The 21,195-nt window shown below is 39.6% G+C and overlaps 1 protein-coding gene across 1 annotated transcript; it reads right to left on the bottom strand.

Moving 5' to 3' along the window:
- Window positions 1–132: 132 nt before the first annotated feature.
- On the bottom strand, window positions 133–20,399 carry LOC124069305. Its single transcript, XM_046408351.1, has 14 exons — window positions 20,380–20,399; window positions 15,317–16,534; window positions 13,696–13,904; window positions 13,346–13,517; window positions 13,169–13,219; window positions 12,853–12,965; window positions 9,546–10,095; window positions 8,593–8,796; window positions 8,357–8,518; window positions 4,298–4,431; window positions 2,505–2,759; window positions 1,556–1,727; window positions 1,299–1,340; window positions 133–646 (listed from the first exon to the last, which is right to left on the bottom strand). Exons 2-14 carry the CDS (start codon window positions 16,457–16,459, stop codon window positions 545–547), a joined length of 3,309 nt encoding a protein of 1,102 aa, XP_046264307.1. The 5' UTR covers window positions 16,460–16,534; window positions 20,380–20,399; the 3' UTR covers window positions 133–544.
- Window positions 20,400–21,195: the final 796 nt, after the last annotated feature.

Below are 21,195 nucleotides of genomic sequence, written 5' to 3'. Positions count from 1 at the left end.
TTTTTGTTTTTTCAAACTACTTGAAAAGTGTTGTTATTACATCTGTATGCAGAATGCCAAATAAACACTATAAGATGTATCTAAAATGTATAAGTGTATTAATGAAAGCAAATTCATATGGCAAAAGCTGAGTTGTTTTAACTGCTGATTTATTTAAATAATATTCTCCTTTTCTGTAGCTCTTTCTCCATTCATGAAATTAGTTCCATACAAAAACTGCCAATCATAAGTTCCCATACTTTAACAATTTAATATTATAGAAATAAAGCTGCCACTGAAGCGGAAAGTGAAATCTAATGTAAAACACAATAAATTCAAACATTGTCAGTGCCAACCAAACGGGGAAAAGTCTATCAGCAGCGCTATCCCGACATCTGTCAACTGCAACTGAAGTTGTAAACCGCAGGGTCAAAGTCAGCTGAGGTTCAGCGACTGTAAAGCCAGTATGAGTCTGGCAGCTGTGTGCCGAACTAACAATTATGACAACAAAGCAGGAAAACTGAGAGAAAACGGAGGACAACTCCTCGCCAGCTCCTTTAGCCAGCTAACAAAGACCTTGGTCATAGATTTTCACCAGACGTTTGATGTGAAAAAGTTTTTGCCGAAGTTCTTTGCACTGCTTCTTCTTTGTTTGATAGTCGGGTGTCTGGAAGAGAGACAAATTTAAGCAAGTAGACATTACCATAAGCAATCAACATTATCAGATATTTTTCAGCATAGCAGTAATGCCACTTGTAAAATAGACTTTTTGAGAAATCAGTTTTAGATATTTTTTTTTTAGATTTTTTTTTTTTGCACAATTTTAGACCTACAATTCCCATATCTGTATATTATGAAGCTATAGCCACCAGCCAGTTAGCTTAATTTAGCAAAAAACTGAAAACAGGAAGAAACCACCAGCTTGGTTCACCTGCCAAGTTTTGTTTAGTTTGTGCAAAAGCCCAAGAGTATGAAAACAAATTGTGGTTGTACAGGTGTTACACTGGATTACTTTTTGTTTTTAGATTTTACTTTCCATTTCAGAGGCAATTTCAGTTTGATGTGGTTGCTAGGTAACAGCTTCATCTGGCCAAGAAATGTTTCCTTTGGACAGAGCCTGGCTAACTGTTTCCTCCTGTTTCCAGTCTTTATGTATTTAAGCTAACTGGCTGCTAGGTTTAACTACATGTTTTTCCATACAGACACAAAAGCGGTATAAACCTTATCATGTAACTCTCAGCAAGAAAGTGAATAAGTGTATTTCCCAAAATAAAACAGAACTATTCCTTTAATTACTATACCAAAGATTTTCCACTCACTCTTTTCAGGTCTTTGAGTCGGTTATACTCATCTGCCACACCCTGAAAATGGAGATTCAAATTATTTCACTGGATTGTGCTGGCAAAAACAATTGCTAAAATGGTTAATGTCCACTACTTTTATGGCGGTCCAACAGACTCATACTGAGGAGGGACTAAGGTGTTGGATATAATCAAAAGGCACAGCTATAACTGTATACACTCCCTGCCCTGAATTTTTCCACTCTGTGCTCCTCCCTTCTGTTTTTTTTCTTTACCTGATACTTCACGGAGCCCTCATCCAATGCGTCCAGTTCTCGGCTCAGCTTGTGCATCTGGTCACTTATTTCATCCATTTCAGCACAGAGGCTCTTGTAGCGGGCCAGATCAGAGTCAAACTCCTTCTTGTACTGCCGCCGCTGCTCATCTGAAATGATCTCTGGGTACAGCCTGGAGTGGGATATTATCATGAAGACATGAAATGAATATCAAATTAAAACTATGAGACTATGGCAAAAAGAGAAGGGAGTGAGCTTTTTTTTTTTAAATCAGTTTTCTTACGAGTATTAAATTAAAAACATTTATACAGTAGGCCAACTTGCCTTGAAGTGATGCTGGCTACACTTTGTGGTATTACAGCATTTTCCTTTGATATAAAATGAATACTCTGTGTCAGGAAAGGACACTTTCTCCCTATTAATGCTGTGTTTAATTAGAAGTTATGCCAGAAGCAAGTGAGGCTTTCACTCAGATTGGACTTAAATATTTCAATTTGAGTGCAACCATGGGTTTTAAAAACTGACATTGATGCTGATTTTTCTTGCTTCAAGCTGCTGATATCCAGTGTTTTGCTGATGGTCCACATCTTTAAATTTCAGCATTTTCCTGCTGGTCTTTTATGAGGGGAAAAAAGTTGGAATGGGATAACCAGTCTTAAGTAATAGTTAACGCAGTTTAGCTCACGCTTCTTCCCATCCTTTTGACATTACACTGCTTAAAAAAGCTGACTTTATTTCTAAAACTGAAAAAAAAAAACCCTAAAGAACTGTTTTTAAATAAATATTTCCATTAGCACAATCCAGTCCACTTATGATTTTACTTTTGACCTGTTTTAATATTTTTTGGTTAACTTTTTTTTTTTGCTTAAAACAGAAAAAAAACAGTAAAAAACATTTTGAAAACATGACTGCAGAGGTAACTGGCACTGGCAGTAGAGTTGAGGTTAACCTGTAGAGGTAATCTGTATGGTCCCAATCCAGCTCATTGCCAGTATCTCCAGTGGTGTAACCAGTTTCATCTTGGGACTCCATCATCTGCTCCTGAGCAGCAGGTCTGGGCTCTGGGTCCTTCCTCCACTCTCTCTCCACATGATAAGGAGGAGGTCTCCTGAAACCGTCAGTCTCTCCTGAAGAGCCGCTGGAGACCCTCCTGTTCTGATACAGAGACTCAGCATGCTGGCCCTTATTGTTGTCAGCAGAGAAGCTAAGGAAGACACAGGTATAAGATTTATGCTTGTGCATCTACAGCCGCATTCAGTTATATTGTGTTTATTAGATGCAAATTCACGAAAAAATGTTCACTGACTTGGTTATCATCTATTTGTTGTCATAAATTGCAGAGTGCTCCAAGTTTTGATCGATATATTGCCTCAGTATTCCAGGTCTGGACTTCTAAATGTATCAAATATATTGAGTTTTCAAGTATTTGATGTTGCACACTTTTCAGGCCACAGGAAACAAAACATGACATCCAGGTACTGAGTGAAAACAAGCAATATGCTTCATTACTCTCTCAGGATATTAAGCTGTAGAGCAGGTTTGCTCATTCTCGATAAAATCAAGCAGTTTTGCCGAACTTACTGTGATAATTGAGTTTATATTGTGTGTGTACTATTTTAAGAGTAAATAAATAAAATCTACCAACTTGTATGGTGTATTATGGAAGCAGCAGAAATAGAAAAAAAGAACCTGGAGGAACTATTGCATCTATTACATCCTGAGGGCTACATACAAGTCTGAACCAAATTTCACAGCCATCCATCCAATGGTTGTGTCAGCCACAAGTGTCAATGCTATTTTGAGAGCAGTTATGATGAGTGAGTTTAATAAATGAATACTTCAGAACCCATTCTTTATTCTTTACATGGATCCCCTTTAGCTTACACAGACGAACAAATATGAAATAGTAGTAAATATATCTAAATATATAATGAAGATAAAGAAGGTTCAAAACAGCATTACCCATAATAATGTCTAGGCAAGAAGCTGTAAAATTTAGCTTTTAGAATTTGTAATTAATCTATTTTTTGTGGAGTGCCATCGGGAATACAGCTCTAAACCTGTTTAAATCTTATTTATAAAATAGAGCTTTTTCAGTAGTGATGTGGTGTGGTGGTGGTCACCTGTGGCATTCCCCAAAGTGCTCACTTGTCATGGATTATGCCCATAAAGCCAGTGTATATTGTACTAGTTTATTATTCCAGAAGACAAGTTAGCCATGATAATTATTTATGTATCTCGCACACATTGGCACAGAAAGAACTATTCTACAAAAAAAATAAATAAATAAATAACATGGCTTCTCCTGTTCTGTGCAATTTGAAGTTCCTTTAGATGTTTCTCAGCAGCACTGACAAATGAATGAGCACTTCTCCAGATGATAGAATGAGTGAACAACATAACATCAATTGCAACTGAAGAAGGAAAATATTCAGAACATTTGATTCTTCTTTTGGTATAAAGCAATTCATAATCACATATTTGTGTCACTTGCTGTTAGAATAAAAGCACAAAACAGGTCACCATAATTGATATAATTTGCACTGAGAGGAATATGTGTTTCTTTTTATTATTATTTAACCATCAATATTTAATCTGGGGAGAAGCCAGATATTATACAACAATCAGTATCCTCAAAGGAAGTAAAATGGATGTGTTTTAAGGTCTTTTTTTTTTTTTTCAGCACAGACAATACTGTGATGTTCTTGCGGCATGGACTCATCAGCTACAACCATCACTCACCTGTAGTTTTTACAATTTCCCTCGCTGTGAATGCTGACTGTTCCATTGCCATAAGAGACCACACTATTCTCGGCCCTCAAGTCAGGTGCGGTACGTGTCTGCTGGGTTTGAGACACCTCTCCAACATGGTTCACCTAAGATAACATCAGGAGGCTGGAATGAGAATCCCTTCCTTTAATGTTGAGCTTATTAAGCACTGCGATATATGTGAGACCTCAGGAGCAATCAAATGTATTTTTTATGCTGGAAAGAAAGATCATTTTCTGTCACATAAGGAGTGAAGTGCAGAACCAGAGAGTTCACTGCCCTGCAGACTGTTCTCAAGAACACCTGAATGAAAGAGGCTGTGTCACTGTCAGTCATGTTTGCATGTAGCTAGACAGATGCAATGGCAAACACACACACTCATAAAGCCACACACACACACACACACACTTCCACTGGTAACATGCATTTCAAATCAGACATAGTTCTGAAAATTGGTTTTGTGTGTTTCCCTTCAGTTCATTTATTCAAATAGTTGAAAGAAAGGATTTGAAGTGAAATACCTGGAAGGAAAGGGACATCTGTTCTTTGGGGTGGATATTAGAGCGTTCTCTTATTTTACTACAGTGTGTCACGCACTGCGTAACACACACACTGTAGTAACACACACACACACTACACACACTGTAGTGCGTGTGTGTGTAGGTAAGAGATAGAGGTAGACAATAGTGAAATCAGCCGAACAAACATTTCTGCTGTTTCATCTTTCTGAACAGTCAGGTAAACATGCTGCAGAGCACTGAGCTTGTTTTCTTTTTCAAAACAATGTGCTTATGTACAACACAACAACATCAAAACCTTTTACCAGACACAGAAATTGGAAAAAAAGAAATCAATACATTACAAAAACAAGCATGCTCAAATGATACCAAACACTAAAACTGCATTACGGCACATGTAATTCACTGTCATACTGTATAATGCATAATTAATGTCTTCTTGTCTTTGGCCTATTTCTGGATCACAGTGTTTCTGTGTTCTAGTGAGATGATGCAAATGTCTGGAAAAAGCAGCCTGTGAAATAGATCTCATGAATGTGGAGTCGGAGGATAATCCTTTTGGTGGAAAAACTCCAAGGAAACTGCAGGGAATCTGATCCACTGCAGCAGAAAGTTGCTGTGGCAACCGCTGCTTCGTGAAGTTCGAATGCTATTAATTCCTGTGCTGCTCAGTCCAGTTAGCATTCGCGAAATAGACACTTTCTGCTAAAGATGAAATCCAAAGAACTGAGAGGAAATCTATAAGCACTAAATAAACACAGAAGGCTAGATTTCTCTATCTGTTATTTTATTATAGTTTATTTTAGGTCTGCAATAAATAGGCCTGCTGATTGTTATCTTGATATGTATAATATAATAATTTATTAGCGTTTATATACCCATAAAATGTCAATATATTGTGAAAAATGCCCATCACAATTTTCCAGAGCCCAGGGTAACACATTTAACAATCTGGTAGCTTCGTGTGAATATTTGGCAAAGTGACTCCATCAGTCCATTATTAATAAAACAGTCACTGATTGACTTTCAGTCGATCAACTAATTAATAAGTCAACTAATTGCTAAAAAAAAAACCAAAGGCTTTGAATTTACAGTAAAAGAAACAGGTTCTCACTGTAAAGAATCTGTAGAATAAACCAACTTTTGCGCTGTATTTTCACTTTATGAAAAATTAGCCAATTATCTACGATTTCTTTTCTGTTGATAATCTGTTTGCTAACGTATTTCTTTACAGATCTGCAACATAAAATGAATCCACATCCCCATGACTCACTGTATGTTTTTGCATACACCATCTTAGGATATTCTGTTTGGAGGAGCTGCACATTTGATCCCTCCTCACATCATGTTTACAGTCTTCTGGGGATTTGCCCATGTCGATAAATAACGGTTGGACCATCCTGTTGAATGTGATCAACATAAAATTCTCATACATTACACCGCGTTTGCTTTTAATGTAGTTATCCTGCACTGTTTTCTCTCAACTACCTTTGCAGCTTTGTTCAATAGAAATGTTGTAAAAAAAAAACCAAGCAGTGTATAGCAGTCCCTTTGCATACTGAATCATTTAGCGCCACCACACTCTGTAGGGATTCACACAGTAACACTGAGGCAACGCAACCCTTTTTATACATTATACATGCCACATACATTATATATGTCTCCCTGCAAGGCAAGCATCTTCACTTCACAATACAAGAATGCGCCAGAACTGGGCCTGCATCTCGATGAAGCGTCTACGCTGCATGCACGAGCGTGTAGTTTGCAGTATATAGGCCAAGGCCTTGCTCGATAAACTGATTGAATATGTTCCTTCCCTTTCCATAATGAGTCATGGTGGACATGATACATTCATAGTTGCAACTTCTAAATGACACATGAGGCTACTGCTGTGAAGTGAAGACAACACAGTTTCCACAGGACTCTACAGCACTTGCTAAATGCTGTTGCTGTAGTGGTCTGGGACCGTGTGTATAATTTGAGACACACATAAACACAATGGATGTTGTTTCAGAATTTTCTCTAACATGGGAAATACTGTTATCCTTTCAGCTCCTCAGGCCTCTAAAATACAGAAAATCACCCTTTGGTTGGAGTGCTCACAACTCCACAATAAGACCACGATCTGTAAGGAGGGCTAACAGAGTCGTCTCTTCCTTTTGAGGGGTCAGAATCCGAAGATATTGGAAACCACTGGTCTAGAAGGGACAGGAAGTGAAATGTACTCATCGTGCACATCTGTATCTATCTACAGTCCACCAGCATCACACAACTTACACAGGTGTCATTATACAAATGGTCAAAATGTCGCTCATCAAAATACAACACCAACAACAACAACAAAAAAACTGTAATTATTTGTGTATTTCAACAATTATCAGTGATCAATGCTGTCCCACAGGTCATTTAACCTACTGCCTCGCTCTGCAGGTCTGTCATTTTTACTTCCACATTGCAATCACATTTTCTGAACAGTAGTTTATATTATATAATCTCATAGATGTTATTTCAGTGTGACAAAGACGTCATCTACAGTTAACAAACTGAATGTGGTGAGCATCATGACCACTGGGGAAAAAAGTGAACTGCCAAATTGTTGCAGACTATTTTGAATACAGACACATAAATGTGCTATATTTGAAAATCTTTTGTTTGTAAGATTCTGTCAAGCTTAAAATTTTTTAGGTGGATTCTATGCTTCTTCAGTGTTTTTGATTAATTACATAGTGATTCGTGTCAGTAAAAAATAAGCAACTGAATTGCAATCCCTGTGGCTCGAAAAAGTTTATACATGTCTCTTTTGAAATATACAGGTGCACTATGTGTCAAACTGTGCAGTTCTTTCTTAAAGTAAGTAAAATAAAAATAAAAATAAAATTTCAATCTTCCTCAGTATTTTCACACACTATTTTCAATATTCTGTGACTAGTTTCACGTGAAAACATGTGATCATGTACAGGAAATACACTTGCTATAATACCAGTTCAAACCACCCGAATCTCAAAAGTTGGCTCTTTGCCACAAGGTGAATTACTCTGATAGAGTCTCATGACCTGTTTCTTTCCACAGAAAATCCTATAAACATTGCTTGCAACCCATCCCATGTTCATATGGTTTCTGTGCACCTGTTATCACCAGACTGGTTAATGATCAGTCAGAGTGAAACCTGGGTGTGCCGGAGATAAGCAGCAGTGTTCTCTGAGTCAACAGCAGCAGGTGAGTATGTGAAGCCTAATGGTCACTGGGAAGAAGTGGAAAACTTGTGTGTGTGTATATATTGACCCTGAGCTCTCTACACGTGACTACAAAAGAGCAGATATGCGATTGTAACCACTCTGGATTGTGTTTCTTTATATGGCTGTAAAAGTAGAAGTAAACATAAGCCGCAAGTCTTTTGTAGACTTATTGAAAGTAATACATACACACTCATTTACACAATACAAACACAAGCACCACTCATTCTCTGTTAAAATATCAGGAAGAAGTAAATAATAAAGTTCACTTCATAACTCACCCAGTCTTGTACATCCTGGCCCTCTGATGGCCTGACCAGCGGTTCCTCCCAGTAGATATTGGCTTTGCCGTGGCGCCAAATCTTGCTGCGGGTCTTGTAGGCGTAGTAAGCAGACAGACACAGGGCCAGAACCACCATCAGACCCAACACCAATGCAACAGCCTGAGGAGAACAAGTAAATTATATATTGGGATAGAATAAAACTGAATAAAATAAAATAGAAGAATCCTACTAACCTCCTCGGGGTCCATGTAGCAGTAGTGGTGCAAGTACTGATTGTACATGGGGAACCCCCCCGGAAAACCAGCACCCAAGCTGCCGCTCAGGCTGGGACTGCCCTGGATGTTCTGACACATCATCAGCATGGGGTTGTACAGCATGCTCTGTGAGCTCTGAGACATCGGGTTCACCCCGATCACAAAGATTATGTCGATGATGCCCTTGAAGTCAGAAGACAGACACGTTCATTCACATAAATAATTTAAAAGCCTTCTACATTGTATTCTCTTGACATAACTATGGGACATGTTGCAGCTTCATACCACAACTTCAGTAGACAATTTTAACTTTTTTCTGCAATGTGTGATGCATTTCCTTTTAGTTTGGGTGGATCGTGACAGATAAAGCTTAAAGCTGCACTTGCAAGTGTCTTTCAGGTGATTGTTTTGGTTTTTGTTTTCTAGCCCATATCTCCCATACCTTGGTTTATTTTCACCATTCTTGTCACTTTAATTTCCGGATAGCAAGCAGCTTCTAAAAACCCACCATACACCGAACAGCAGACAGACAGACCGACAGATTGCTGCCCCAGTCACATTAAATGAAACAACTCCCAGTAATGTAGGGCAGTCACAATGTCATGATTATTGTAAAAACATTCACGATACCGATATAGTTGCAATATCTATAGAAAATCTGTTGTTCAACATTTCCTGCAGACTGGAGTGTCCACCACTACAAGTGAACCAAGAGATTTATGTGATAGAGGGGTCAGTGATGGAACTCAGTAGAACCCACAATGCAACATCCTCATCCTCTTCGTCTTACTGTGTTATCACTTCTACCACCTCCAAGTACATAACCCTCACCAATCTGCAACATGTTGTTAGGTGGGTGATGTTTAAAGACGTCATGACAAAGGAAAGAAATGTGTCATTGACTGATACATTTTAGGTTTGTAGAGGCTCACCTGAAGGACAGCTAGGATGATATCACAGATGAACACGGTGAGGTAGAACCTGCATCCCCTCATGATCCGCGATCGTGAGAAACTCCCCACTAGGAAACCCAGTGAAGCCAAGAAGTTAATGGCTGCCATTGAAATCATGGCCGCCTTGGCAGACTGTGGCGTCATGTAGGAGCTACTGTAGCCATAGCTGCCTCCATAATATCCCAACTCTGTCCCTGGGAGAGCCCCTGGAAACCCAACACCGTAGCCCCCATACCCTAATCCATTCATGTCCCACACCAAGGTTGAAGCCACGCAGGCGAATATGATGAAGCACATGAGTGCTGTAACTCCTTGGAACGTTTTGACAAAACCAGGGGGAGAAAACCAACGGTAGAAGTGTTGAGGCCTCTCCTCCACATAGTAGGAGTCTGGAGGGACATTTTGAGTGTAGGAGACATAATGACTCTGGGGGGAGTGGACGCTCCTTGGGGGATAGAAGCTTTGGGAGGTGGTGCTGTAAGGAGGGCTGTAAACAGGAGGGCTGTCATAGTACCGAGGCTCGTACATGGTTTAGAGGATGTTACTGCAATTCTAGTTGGAAAAGAGAGGAAAAATTAAACACGTTACATAGCTTTTACATGCATCAGTGCTACAAAACAATGCATTTGACAGCTGCTTTGAAGGTGACAAGTTCTAGCCTTACGTTGTCTCACTGTGCTTGAATGCTGCTTTGATGAGTAAACTGACTTTTGAAATGGAAAATGCAAATACAGAAAATAAAATACCTTGACTCTAAATGTCTGTTGCTTAGCCTTTTCAGCACTTCTGCTAATGTTAACGCCACTAGGTTTTTATTTTAGGCACTTTTTACTGTACGGCATGCACCTCTCTGCTCCTCATTCACCTCAGCCCAGCCCTGAACCTTCTCTTTCTCTCATGTGGCTGACCCACACTTCACCACTCCAGAGGAACTCAACCCAACAGGCTTCAATAATTCAGACAGACAGACAGATAAGAGGCGAGCCGGGGCAGCCATGCAGGGTGTTTACTGCAAGGGGGGAGAACCACAGACGTGTTCCTGTGTGCACCTGCTTCATGTGTGGCACTGAGAGAAAAGGGGGAAACTACAAAATAAGCCCAGTCGGGTATGACAGAACTGTTTGGGTCTTTTGATCATTTGCTTGCTTTATATGACTGTTTCTGTTTGCTCAGAAAAGCAAAACTGAAATAAATAAATAAATTCATATGTTCTTTCTTTTCATGTAACTTTGCTCTGTGTGTTCTTTATTCAGAAGATGATCTACACAAAACCATGTCTATTTTCCATTACAAACGTTAAGATGGAACCACTTCACCTGGTATTGTTTCAAACGAATTGCAAGTCATTACCAGAAGTCCATTATAAAGGCATGGGTGTTTTTGTTTTTCAACATTCAACAGGTCAGATCTTTGAACAAAAAAAGCCTTTTATAATTGATTTCAAATGTTCTAACAACTTTTAACAATTAAAAACTTATACTTCCCAACTTACCCACGCACTGGAGTAATCGTCCTTCAACTTTGCACCCGTCCATCCATTTGAGTCTCCTTTCTAACAGCGGAGTCTCCACTTTATACCTCGCCGGCGGTCGTAAACATGGTCATATATATATGATCATTGTGGGTTCTTCTCGCTACGAAAGACAGCCGTGAATGAAACTTACGGAGCAGTCTGAGTGGCCGTGCGGAGCGGCCGTGAGTCTCAGGGCACAGTTCACCCACTGCTAACACCTCATAGGCTGCAGCTGCGGCCGCATCAAACATTAAACACGGCATATTAAATAGACTCTCAGTCCTGACAAACCGTTAAAGCAGTCATGATAACTTAAAGCCTTCATTTATCAGCAATGTAGCTGCATACATATGACGCAGGTGGTCATACTGTGAAACAAATACCTACTTTTATTAAAGGCATTCAGAGCTGATTTTGATCATTAGATTAATTATTTAGTGGATCAAAATAATCGAAGCTAACAAATCATTCCAATTCCAGTTTCTCAACTCTTTTGTCCCCTTTGCTGTATATAAAGGTAAACAGTACTCTGAATGTTTAAGCACCAACCAATTAATTGATAAAATGATTTGCAGGCAGTATTGAAAGCAGGCCAGCAGGTTCAGTCTACAGCCTACAGTCCAGCATGAAGGTTCAACCACTGATGGTGTACTGCTGGCCTTTTCCAAGAAATTAATCAGCATAGCTGTGGTTTCCTCATCCTCTTACTTTACCTGTGTCCAGCTATCACTCTGCAGCAATATCAGTCCTTCATACTGCTGTGCCAAAACACCCGGATCGCCGTAACACTCTCATGTAAGTGAGGCGGCTGTCACTGCTATATCCATGCAGAAAAACAAGTCAGTGTACAGCACTAATGGCAATGCTCACACATGTGATTATATAGCAGAAGGAACACAGAAAATGTTAGTCACTTAATGTAGGGGAGTTTGACTGAAGACCAGTTGACTGCATAAGATAAACTACATGTGCTATTATTATGTCACCACATTACCAAGATGTTTTCTGCCACAATCTGTTAACATTGTCTGTCTGGGAACTTTTCAGATAATTTCACAACACTGTTGAGGTACACTGACAACAAAAGTACTCTGCTATGTGTTTAAAATTCCTAATATTTTTGACAAGTCACTGAAGAGTCATTTCATGTTCTGTGGTTTCCTGTGTCACATATGTCAGCAGCCTGATTTGGATTTGGCCTGTTGGTTGTCTAAAATAAACACCAGGAAGGCTGACACGGTCTTCTACAGTCAAACCCAAACAGTGATTATGAGTGATTAAAATTCATCCTTAGTGCTTTTCTATCACACTTTCTGGTGTTTTGTAGTGACCAGTAGTACAGTAACAGTTTAAAATACTTGAGATTCACCACAGTAAAAATCATGGCTTACCTAACTGTGGTTAAAAACAACACAAAGTAGCCCATGAGGTAGTAAGTAACAGAACCAAACAGAACTTGTAAAGAAAACAGCATACAAGGAAAGTAAGTAATAGAAAAAAATTTATTGTACAAACTTTCACAGATTTAGCTCTTGCAATATTGTTGTTCAGATGTGTTAAAAATCAGGTTTCATGTTAGTTGTAATCCAATGTTTATGCCTGTATATATATAAAAAAATTACAATAACGTATTTAGAGTATTTACAATGAAAAATATGCATTTTATTCAAAATATGATAATCAGTGAAACAAAACACAATAAGAGACAAAGAACCAATCATAAAAAGGTTATTCACCAGGTGCTGCGGATATTTCTTTCTTTCTGGTCTTCATGTATGACCGCTTGCCATTGTTTCCTGGTCAAAAGTGCGGATTCTCATTTTAATGTGACTTAATTTTGCTTTCAGATAGTCACAGCGTTCCTTTTTCTCCAGAAATGCAGGGTCCTGAAAAAACACCCACACATAAAATAAATCTCTGGATGCAATATTATTTGCTTTATTAAAGAAAAGCAGATATTGACTTGGTGTTCATACAATGGTAACAATTTTAACGCAAATCTGGGTTAAATGTTAGAATTGCCAAACAATTTTTCAATTGTTTGTGATTGAAAACATGAGTGGACCTGCAATCTTTCTCCATCACTTACTCTCTTCTTCTCCTGATACTTCTTTAAAATGTTATCAATCTTCTGCCGATCCTAAAATACAAATTGCATGATGACCAAATGGTTTGGCATGAAACACAACATATAATACTCTCCAGATTAGAACCTTATGAGTGTGGTTTATGTTCTCTGAAGAAAGATGTTGTACATCCATCTCACCTCTTGGCTTTTCCCATTCCTGAGGAGTTGTGCCATTGTAGCATCCAGCTCTCTGAACTTATTGAGGGTGGTGCTGATGTCTCGGTGGAGGTCCTTGTATTCCTGATACTGGTCATTGAAAACAGCTTTGTACTTTTCCCTTTCTTCCACACAGCTAATCTCTGGATACTTACTGTGTGTCAAAGGATTTTAGGGAAGGTTAATAACATGATTCTTCTCATGCGTTTCTGTTGTCAAATGGATTGCAGTATATAGTATATATGGAAAATGTAGATAGAGAAACCTTAATGGAAAAAAGATCTGAACATTTATGCAACCCCTGAACACACACTGTTTAAACATTCACTCACATGATGTAGTCTGCAAGGATGTGTACTTTGGGGGTGTATTCAGATGCTGTGGCTCTGTTCAGACTGGCTGGGTTCTTATGGACCTCGGGACTGAGCGCATATTGATTGATATAATCTTTACTCTGAGACTTGTCCATTTCATCCTTGAATGATATGCGCTTTGTTCTTTGAGGGGTTAGTGGGATGGACTGGTGAAACTCCTCTTGGGGCTAAAAGAGAAATAGAAAAATGTATTATTCACAAAATATGAACAAACAAATAAAATGATCTAACGACTATACACCCGTGTGCAAAAATCTGTGTCATCATTAGAAGAAGCTTTGGAGTTTGAGGTCTTAGAGGAAAATGTAGGTTACACTGTGTGTCAGAGAAATAAAAAAAAATGCAGCCTCGGGAAAAAATTGCCCCATTCTTTCGAGTCGTCAAGCTAGGCCTCTGAAGTTGCATTCCCTCAGCTGGGAGATTTTTTGAATTATAATGTTCCCTCCTGGCTTCTCACCTTTTCTTATTCGACATCAAATACCTTAGCTGACCATGCTGTTTCCTACCCATAGGTGGTGGCTGTGGTGCTTGATAACATGGACTCTATCTGAAAACAGTAATAAGCAGCTTGGTAGCTGTTGTAGGGAACAATCATAAGAACTTGGAACATAACAACAATACTGTGTCAGTTTTAAATGTCCCCATTTCAGTATACTAGACCGAGCATGTACACATGTGGTGTTTTTATATCCCAGTCAGCAGAGTATCAAATAATTAATTAAAACCAAACTTATCAGAAAAATGAACACTTGAATGACATTAGCGTTTAGCTCAAATCACCACCATGTCCATCTTCACAGAGCTAACAACATGTAAAATGTTATTAACCTTCCACTTGGCAAATGACATGGCTGTAACATAGTGGTTCTGATCTTGTTGTACCATAATCTGATATTATCAGTTATCTGCCCAGACTTTTATACATGAATATCTGGAGCTGTCCCTTCAAAAGTAAACTTCTCACTGTCGATATCAAAGATAAAGGCAATGGTGGTGTTAAGTGCATTTACTGGTGCATTTAGCACTCATTTCTTAATGCTATGTCTGCTTGGTGGCAGTCACCTTTAACATTTTTGCAAAGAGAAGCAACGGTAATAAACTTAAGAAAGTCACAGCTCTGGGATGAATTATTATTATTAATTATCTGCCATGGCATCGGCCAACAGAAAAGGCTGACATATCAATGCTGACAAATGGTATGCTCACTGCAAATTGTCTTGACTGACCTAAAATTTCTCTGGATTTGATCTACTGTTGTTGTTTGGAGCTGTTGCCGGCTCATTTGCTCACAAGTGTGGATAAATCATGGGCTTCCCAGAAGCTGAGAAGAAAATCTATGACGGTGAACATTTTAAAGAAGGACTTCACACTTTTTGGAAAGGTTTTAGAGTGAACGATATATCCATACTGTATCCACAAGAAGCACTTCCACATTCAGCTAAATGCAATAATTAATTCTTATTAATTAATTTATTAATTCTCTTAATTCTTTTTATGGAAATGATTTCCCTCCCTCTTTAAATTTAGAAGTGTTGAGCTTGTATTCATAATAAATTTACATAGGATTAATGTACTGTACCTTGTTCACAAAGTATTCCCTCTCCCTACGTGCAGCCTCATGCCTCCACATCTTCAAACACACCAGGAAGCTTCCCAGATACATTGCCATGTTGATGAAGATGAAAGCAGTTCCTGCCATCTGGCCTCCATCAACCCGACACAGATTGGCCATGATGGGGTTAACACCTATTGTCATGAAGCAAAGCCCTCCTCGGTTTAAGTCGTTCAGGTAGACAATCCCTGCTGACATGTAGAGCAGGAACATTGCCACGTTGATGAAGGCCTCAGTCAGAGGCCACCACTGGGAGTTGAGGAGGATGGTGCGATAATACATGGTCAATCCCATGACCAAGAGAATAAGGGTTATAATCCAGGTGACTCCAGCTACTGCCAGTATAAAGGGAGTCATAGGACCTGAGTAGCTGTACCCAGACAGGCCTTGCCCATTGTTATAAACGCCGTTATAGAGTCCATAACTGTTGGACCACTCACTGTCTTTCTGTATATAGGCAATGACACAGGCAAAGACCATTCCCCCAAATAGGAGCTGAAGTCCGGCAAGGAGTCTGAGCAAGCCTGGCCAGGATTTCAAATACGAGTACTTCTGGTTGTAGACCTCCAGCTTCTCAGCATAGTACTCTGCAGGGTGGATACTGGTCAGTAGAGATTCCTCTCGAGAGGACTGATGGAACATATCATCATAAGGGCTCTCCCTTAACAACTTCTTATGAGAGCTCTGGGAGGACTTGCCCAGTGAGTCATCCCAGTTCCTGCGCTCTATCAGGGGACTTACCGGAGGGCTCACCCTAGTCCCATTAGGAAGGATTTGGATGCTCCTGGAGCAAGCTTCAGAGTCAGTAAAAGTGTCACTTTTCCTTCTCCATTTATGGACGATGCCCCCCCATGACTGAGGGATAAGAGATTTAAGCCTGTCCTTCATGCTTCCTTTTTGGTCGTTATTTTCCCTCTCTTTGTAAGGTGGAGTACTGGATGTGTGTCCTGTGGAGATAGTATCGGTATCATCTGTGATATTATCTGGTGTGGGTGTGTGAGCAACCCACACAGGCACTGGTGGATCACGAATGGAGTTCCTCTCACTATTAGAGGAGCCAGCCACACTGTCAGCCTCTTGTCTCGTGAATTTCCTGCTCCAGCTTTTCATGCTGCTGGCTGATTTTGGTAATTCATTGAGAAGGAAGTAAGCACACAGTCCTAATGAGGCACAGAGAGGGATAAACTGTGGGGAAAAAAAGACAAGTGTGGTAGGCTGTCGTAAGCTTGTATGCATATATGCCACAATTACTGGCTTTAGAAAGTATAATTAACACACCTGAACCTCAGTAACCTGATGATTTTAACAAGACTAAAGTATGTTGCATTTGATTCAAATCAAAAGTCTGTGAACCTTATACTTTGTATTACCTGCCATAAACCTCATAGTTATAAACAAACATGATAATCAAACCAGGAATTTCCAGGATAAAGATAACATGAAATAACGGAAACAGTCTTCTGAAAATTTGATCTGATAACACAATGCCTTTGTACTTCAAAGGGGCTGTTTAAAATGCAGGCCATATTATTTTCAAATTTATTTTATTTTAGCCTATCATTTCTAAATGACACTAAAAACAATTGCTTGACACTTAAAATTATCAGTAACTGATTTTCTGGCCACTTGGGGGCAGCGGAAATACTCAGAGTCCAAAGTCCAACACTCACTATCCCTTTAGCTCTGTTTTGGTTTCTATTGACTGCTGAGGGAAATATCTGACTCGTTTGGCTGCTAAACGCTCCACTATGTTAACCAGCTAGTTTGTGTCTGTCTGTTGTTTGATGCTGGGCAGGTGCTGGATCTCAGCCAGGTGTAAATACAATCAATTGCCTGACCACATTCTTAAAAGTCATCTAACTCCATGTCTTTCTGCTAAAAGTTAAAGGTAGTAGCAGAATTTAGCTGATTTAAAAAACAGATGATCTCAGTTTGTGTGACCTGGAGCACATGATGTACATGACAAGTCTGCCAAGCTTAATGCTTATTGTCGATGTGATCATGATGTGAGCGAAACTAAGATAACTACACAATACAAAGAGCCATCAATAGGATGTCATTCTCCAGGTAACGTATCCAGACACAGATCATATGTTAATAGCAGATGTAAATGTGGCCTATGGATGAGCCCTTTCTGTAGTCATTGTTAAAATTAAAACATTGATTATAGCAGTTTTAAACTGGATTGTGTTATAATCCATCAAAATAAACAAGACTCCTTTCCTTAATTTTAGGTTATCATTGCATAGTACTTCAGTTTAAGTGCAGACTGACAAAAAAATAACAGATTTAATGTTTATTGTTATGGTACACGCAGCTCAGGCAAGGTTGATGAGTCCGCGAATAGATTTGGAAATGAATAAGATAAATAAAGTTTAGAAAACACTCCTGCATTGTTTGCCAAATGATTTAACGTGATGTTTAGTACTGTGTCATTTGTGGCACACAAACCAAAACAATGCCTTTAACACACACAGCATCAGAAATACGCCAGACTGTCAGCAGTACATTTCAAAGCGGGACGGCAACATGTCTGCAGTGTAGCTCAGGCTCAACTAATAACAGAGCAGTATAAGCTGAGCTGTGACTCACAGCAGGCTGCTGCTCCAGTTCGTAATACACAGCAACAGTCAGGAAAGTGTCACAGTACACCCAAGCAGGGACACACTAATAACACAGAACATATTTGGTTTTAAGACAACAAAAAGATCTTACAACCAACAACTTTTCTTACCGCTTTGATCCTGCCTTGTCTCTCTGGTCAGAGTGGCTGCTTGTAACAGGGAACAGGAACTTGTACCTACTATAAAATGGCCACTGCGTTCACCAGGCCAACTCAGCTCAACCTATTCAGTCCCTCAGATGACTCACTCTTGGCGTTAGGTGCTCAGTTCTGCACATGCAGAGCAATTGTGGGGGGAAGTGAGAAGGGGGGGTAAAAGCTTAAACATTAAACCTGAATCACTCATGTGCCGGTGCTGACTGGCACCACTAGGTTAATCTCTGGGAAAGAGAGAGAGAGAGGGTGAAACTGTTGACATTAATAAAACTGAGGAAAGGGGGTGAGCTAACCTGGAATGATTCACATAGCCCACAACAGGTACTTTAAAAGGCCCAGGTGGACATTTACGCTGCCTAGAGTCCATATTTTCTGTACTTTATGAGTAAGTAAAGGGCAAAAAGTTGATAATCCTCTTAGTACTGCTAAAGGGACTTCTGGTCTAGCTTTGTCTCATAATGCTGAGCATTATGGATATCACTTTAAACAATCAAAAACAGTGTCTTGTCCACAAGATTACACTTATTTTTAGAGACAAGCATGTGTTTCATATCAGCTCTATGATATAAATTACATCTTATATCTAAGATCTGTGAAATACTGCTTTATCATCTTTATGAATAATTCATTATCATCTCAGCTGTGTCGTTTTGTGTTATGGTAACAGAGGGAAGTGGAGTGCTTGGCACTAGAGGGCAGCAAGATCCTGTGCTTCTCACTTGTATCACCACCTCTCTGCCTCTCCATTGTTGAGTTTCTTTTGTCTTTTCATCGTATTTACTGTCTCTCTTTCTCTTTCCTAGTTACCATTTCTCTCTCACTTGCAACATTTTATGTTTTCAAACCTGGCTGCCCCTATGGAACCACTATATGCTCTTGTATCTTTTGACTGTGTTTCTTCATGCAAAGAGTAGAATAAAATACAGTTTGTAGAATGCATCCTGATTTTGAGACTGTTTTGAAGTAGCAAAGGGCAGATTATTATTTTATACAACCACCATCTAGTCAGAATGTCATGCAACATTCTCCTTTGGCAATGAATACCTATTAACTCTGTTAGGATTTAACCCTCCATGTTTGAATCCAGGAATCATTCCTGCTGTCTAATGTGACGTCACCCAGTGCCAGCGATTCTTTCAGAGCAGCACTGATTTTCATGTAGAGAAAGCTCAAGGCAAGGACATCTGTAGTGACCCCTCTCCACCTTCACACACACACACACACACACACACACACACACACACTGCAGTACTCAAAGCCAGTACGTACAGTACAGTAAACACATAATGCAACCCACTTTCTCAAGTGAGAGTCCCACCAGTGGCTTTGGCCCGGGGCTACCTCATCTGTTGGTGCCATGTACGTCCTCTATTAGCAAGTGCCTGCTCATTTGCACGTCATTTGCAGAACAATGCAAAAGCCATGTATTATGTTTTTATACAAAGAAAAGGCCTAATATGTAGATATACTGATCTCTATGTAACATGAATTTGTTGCATATTTTAAGTTGTAAATCAAATTAATTTAATCAAATGAAATTCTAATTTGTACATTTGTTATCAAATGTGTGATTAGAAAAGATGGCTATTGAAAAGAATGAGTGGGTGATGCAAATGAGGGAAGGAATGACTTGAACTGTCAGGAAACAAACATTTGCTTTCTTGCTGAGAGTTTTCATATCTGTCTGTTTCAAAATGAAGCCAGTCCACTTAGCTTAGCTTAGTCTGGAAGCATGGGGAAGCTGCTAGCCTTGCTCTGTCCAAAGGTGAAACTACAAATCACTACAGCCATGCTAACTGCTCTGTGAGACTGTAATTAGACACAGTGATGCTTTGAGTTAGATGTTAACACTAAACCCAGCTACAGCTGAGCATGATGAGGTTCAATCTTCCTTGAATCCAGAGAGAGAAATGAGCGACAGAGGAAAGATACAGATAGAAAGGGAGAAATGATTGATGCTGATATAAATGGCACTCAAAAACATTTGCTGGAATGAAAAGGCCCTTCACACCCACTCTCTGCCACTGCAGAATTGTGCATTAAAAAGGCCAAAAACCAAGATCAATACTCCTATTCTCTCTGATTTCCCCAAGTGTATGCCAAACCACGTTAGCTGAAAGTTATAGGGAAGGCATTAAGCATAATGCAGCTGCTAGCTATTAGCTCCTAGGGCAGACAGGGAGAAAAGTGGGGCCTGTAATAAATTCAATAAATGACTTCCACTGCCTGACACAAGCTGTCCCCAACGGACCTTTTTCCACTCCGGGATGATCTGCAACACCTTGCAAGCTCATTCCTCCCCCATCCTTCCCCAGTTCGAGGGTCATCTGCAGTCCCCTGCAACATGCTTCTTTCTCTTGTCTTTTCTCACTGTGGACTTGATCTTCAATACCCTCTAGGGGTAATCTCTGGTAATTTGATTTCTTTTTTCTTATGTTTTCACACTTAAACTCAAGAAGAAGAAGCAGATGAATGCATTTAGTGATCATTGCGAGACTGACATTATTACAGAGGGAAATAATGGGAAGCTTGCCCACACAGGACTTTAACTAAGCTGAGTATCTGTTGTTGAACTGGGTATAATTGCACAAAATTTTGACTTGCACTATGAATCACAATTTTGATCTAGTGCCTGTCTGAAATCACAAATAATCCTTATTGTATATAAAATGCTAAATACAATGCTACTTTTAATTACGCTGTACTCTTATGGGAGAGACGAGGAGCAGAGGACCTGTGCCTTGTGTTTCCACTGCGGTTTGTGTTCGGAGTTGTATAGCAACAACTACAGGGTGACTGACTCTGCCACTCTAGCGGGATATCGGTCCACTGCCAAGTCCCTCCTGGTTTGGCTGTAATTAACAAGGCTGAGCCTTGTTTGTGCATGTGGACATGAATAGTAGGTTGTTATTTGAACATTAATGGCTGTGTGTGTATGTGTGTGTGTTGTTCTGTGTTGTGTACAGCCCATAGTTCACCTTGGAACAGTGCCTCAGCAGCTGTGTGTCCTCTGGAGCGATGTTTATGTTTATGACAATACATCCTCCTGTAATCATGTTTTAGGATG

Source organism: Scatophagus argus, chromosome 13 (assembly GCF_020382885.2).
Source record: "Scatophagus argus isolate fScaArg1 chromosome 13, fScaArg1.pri, whole genome shotgun sequence".
NCBI lineage: Eukaryota > Metazoa > Chordata > Actinopteri > Scatophagidae > Scatophagus > Scatophagus argus.
This window is presented reverse-complemented; position numbering and strand designations above follow the sequence as displayed.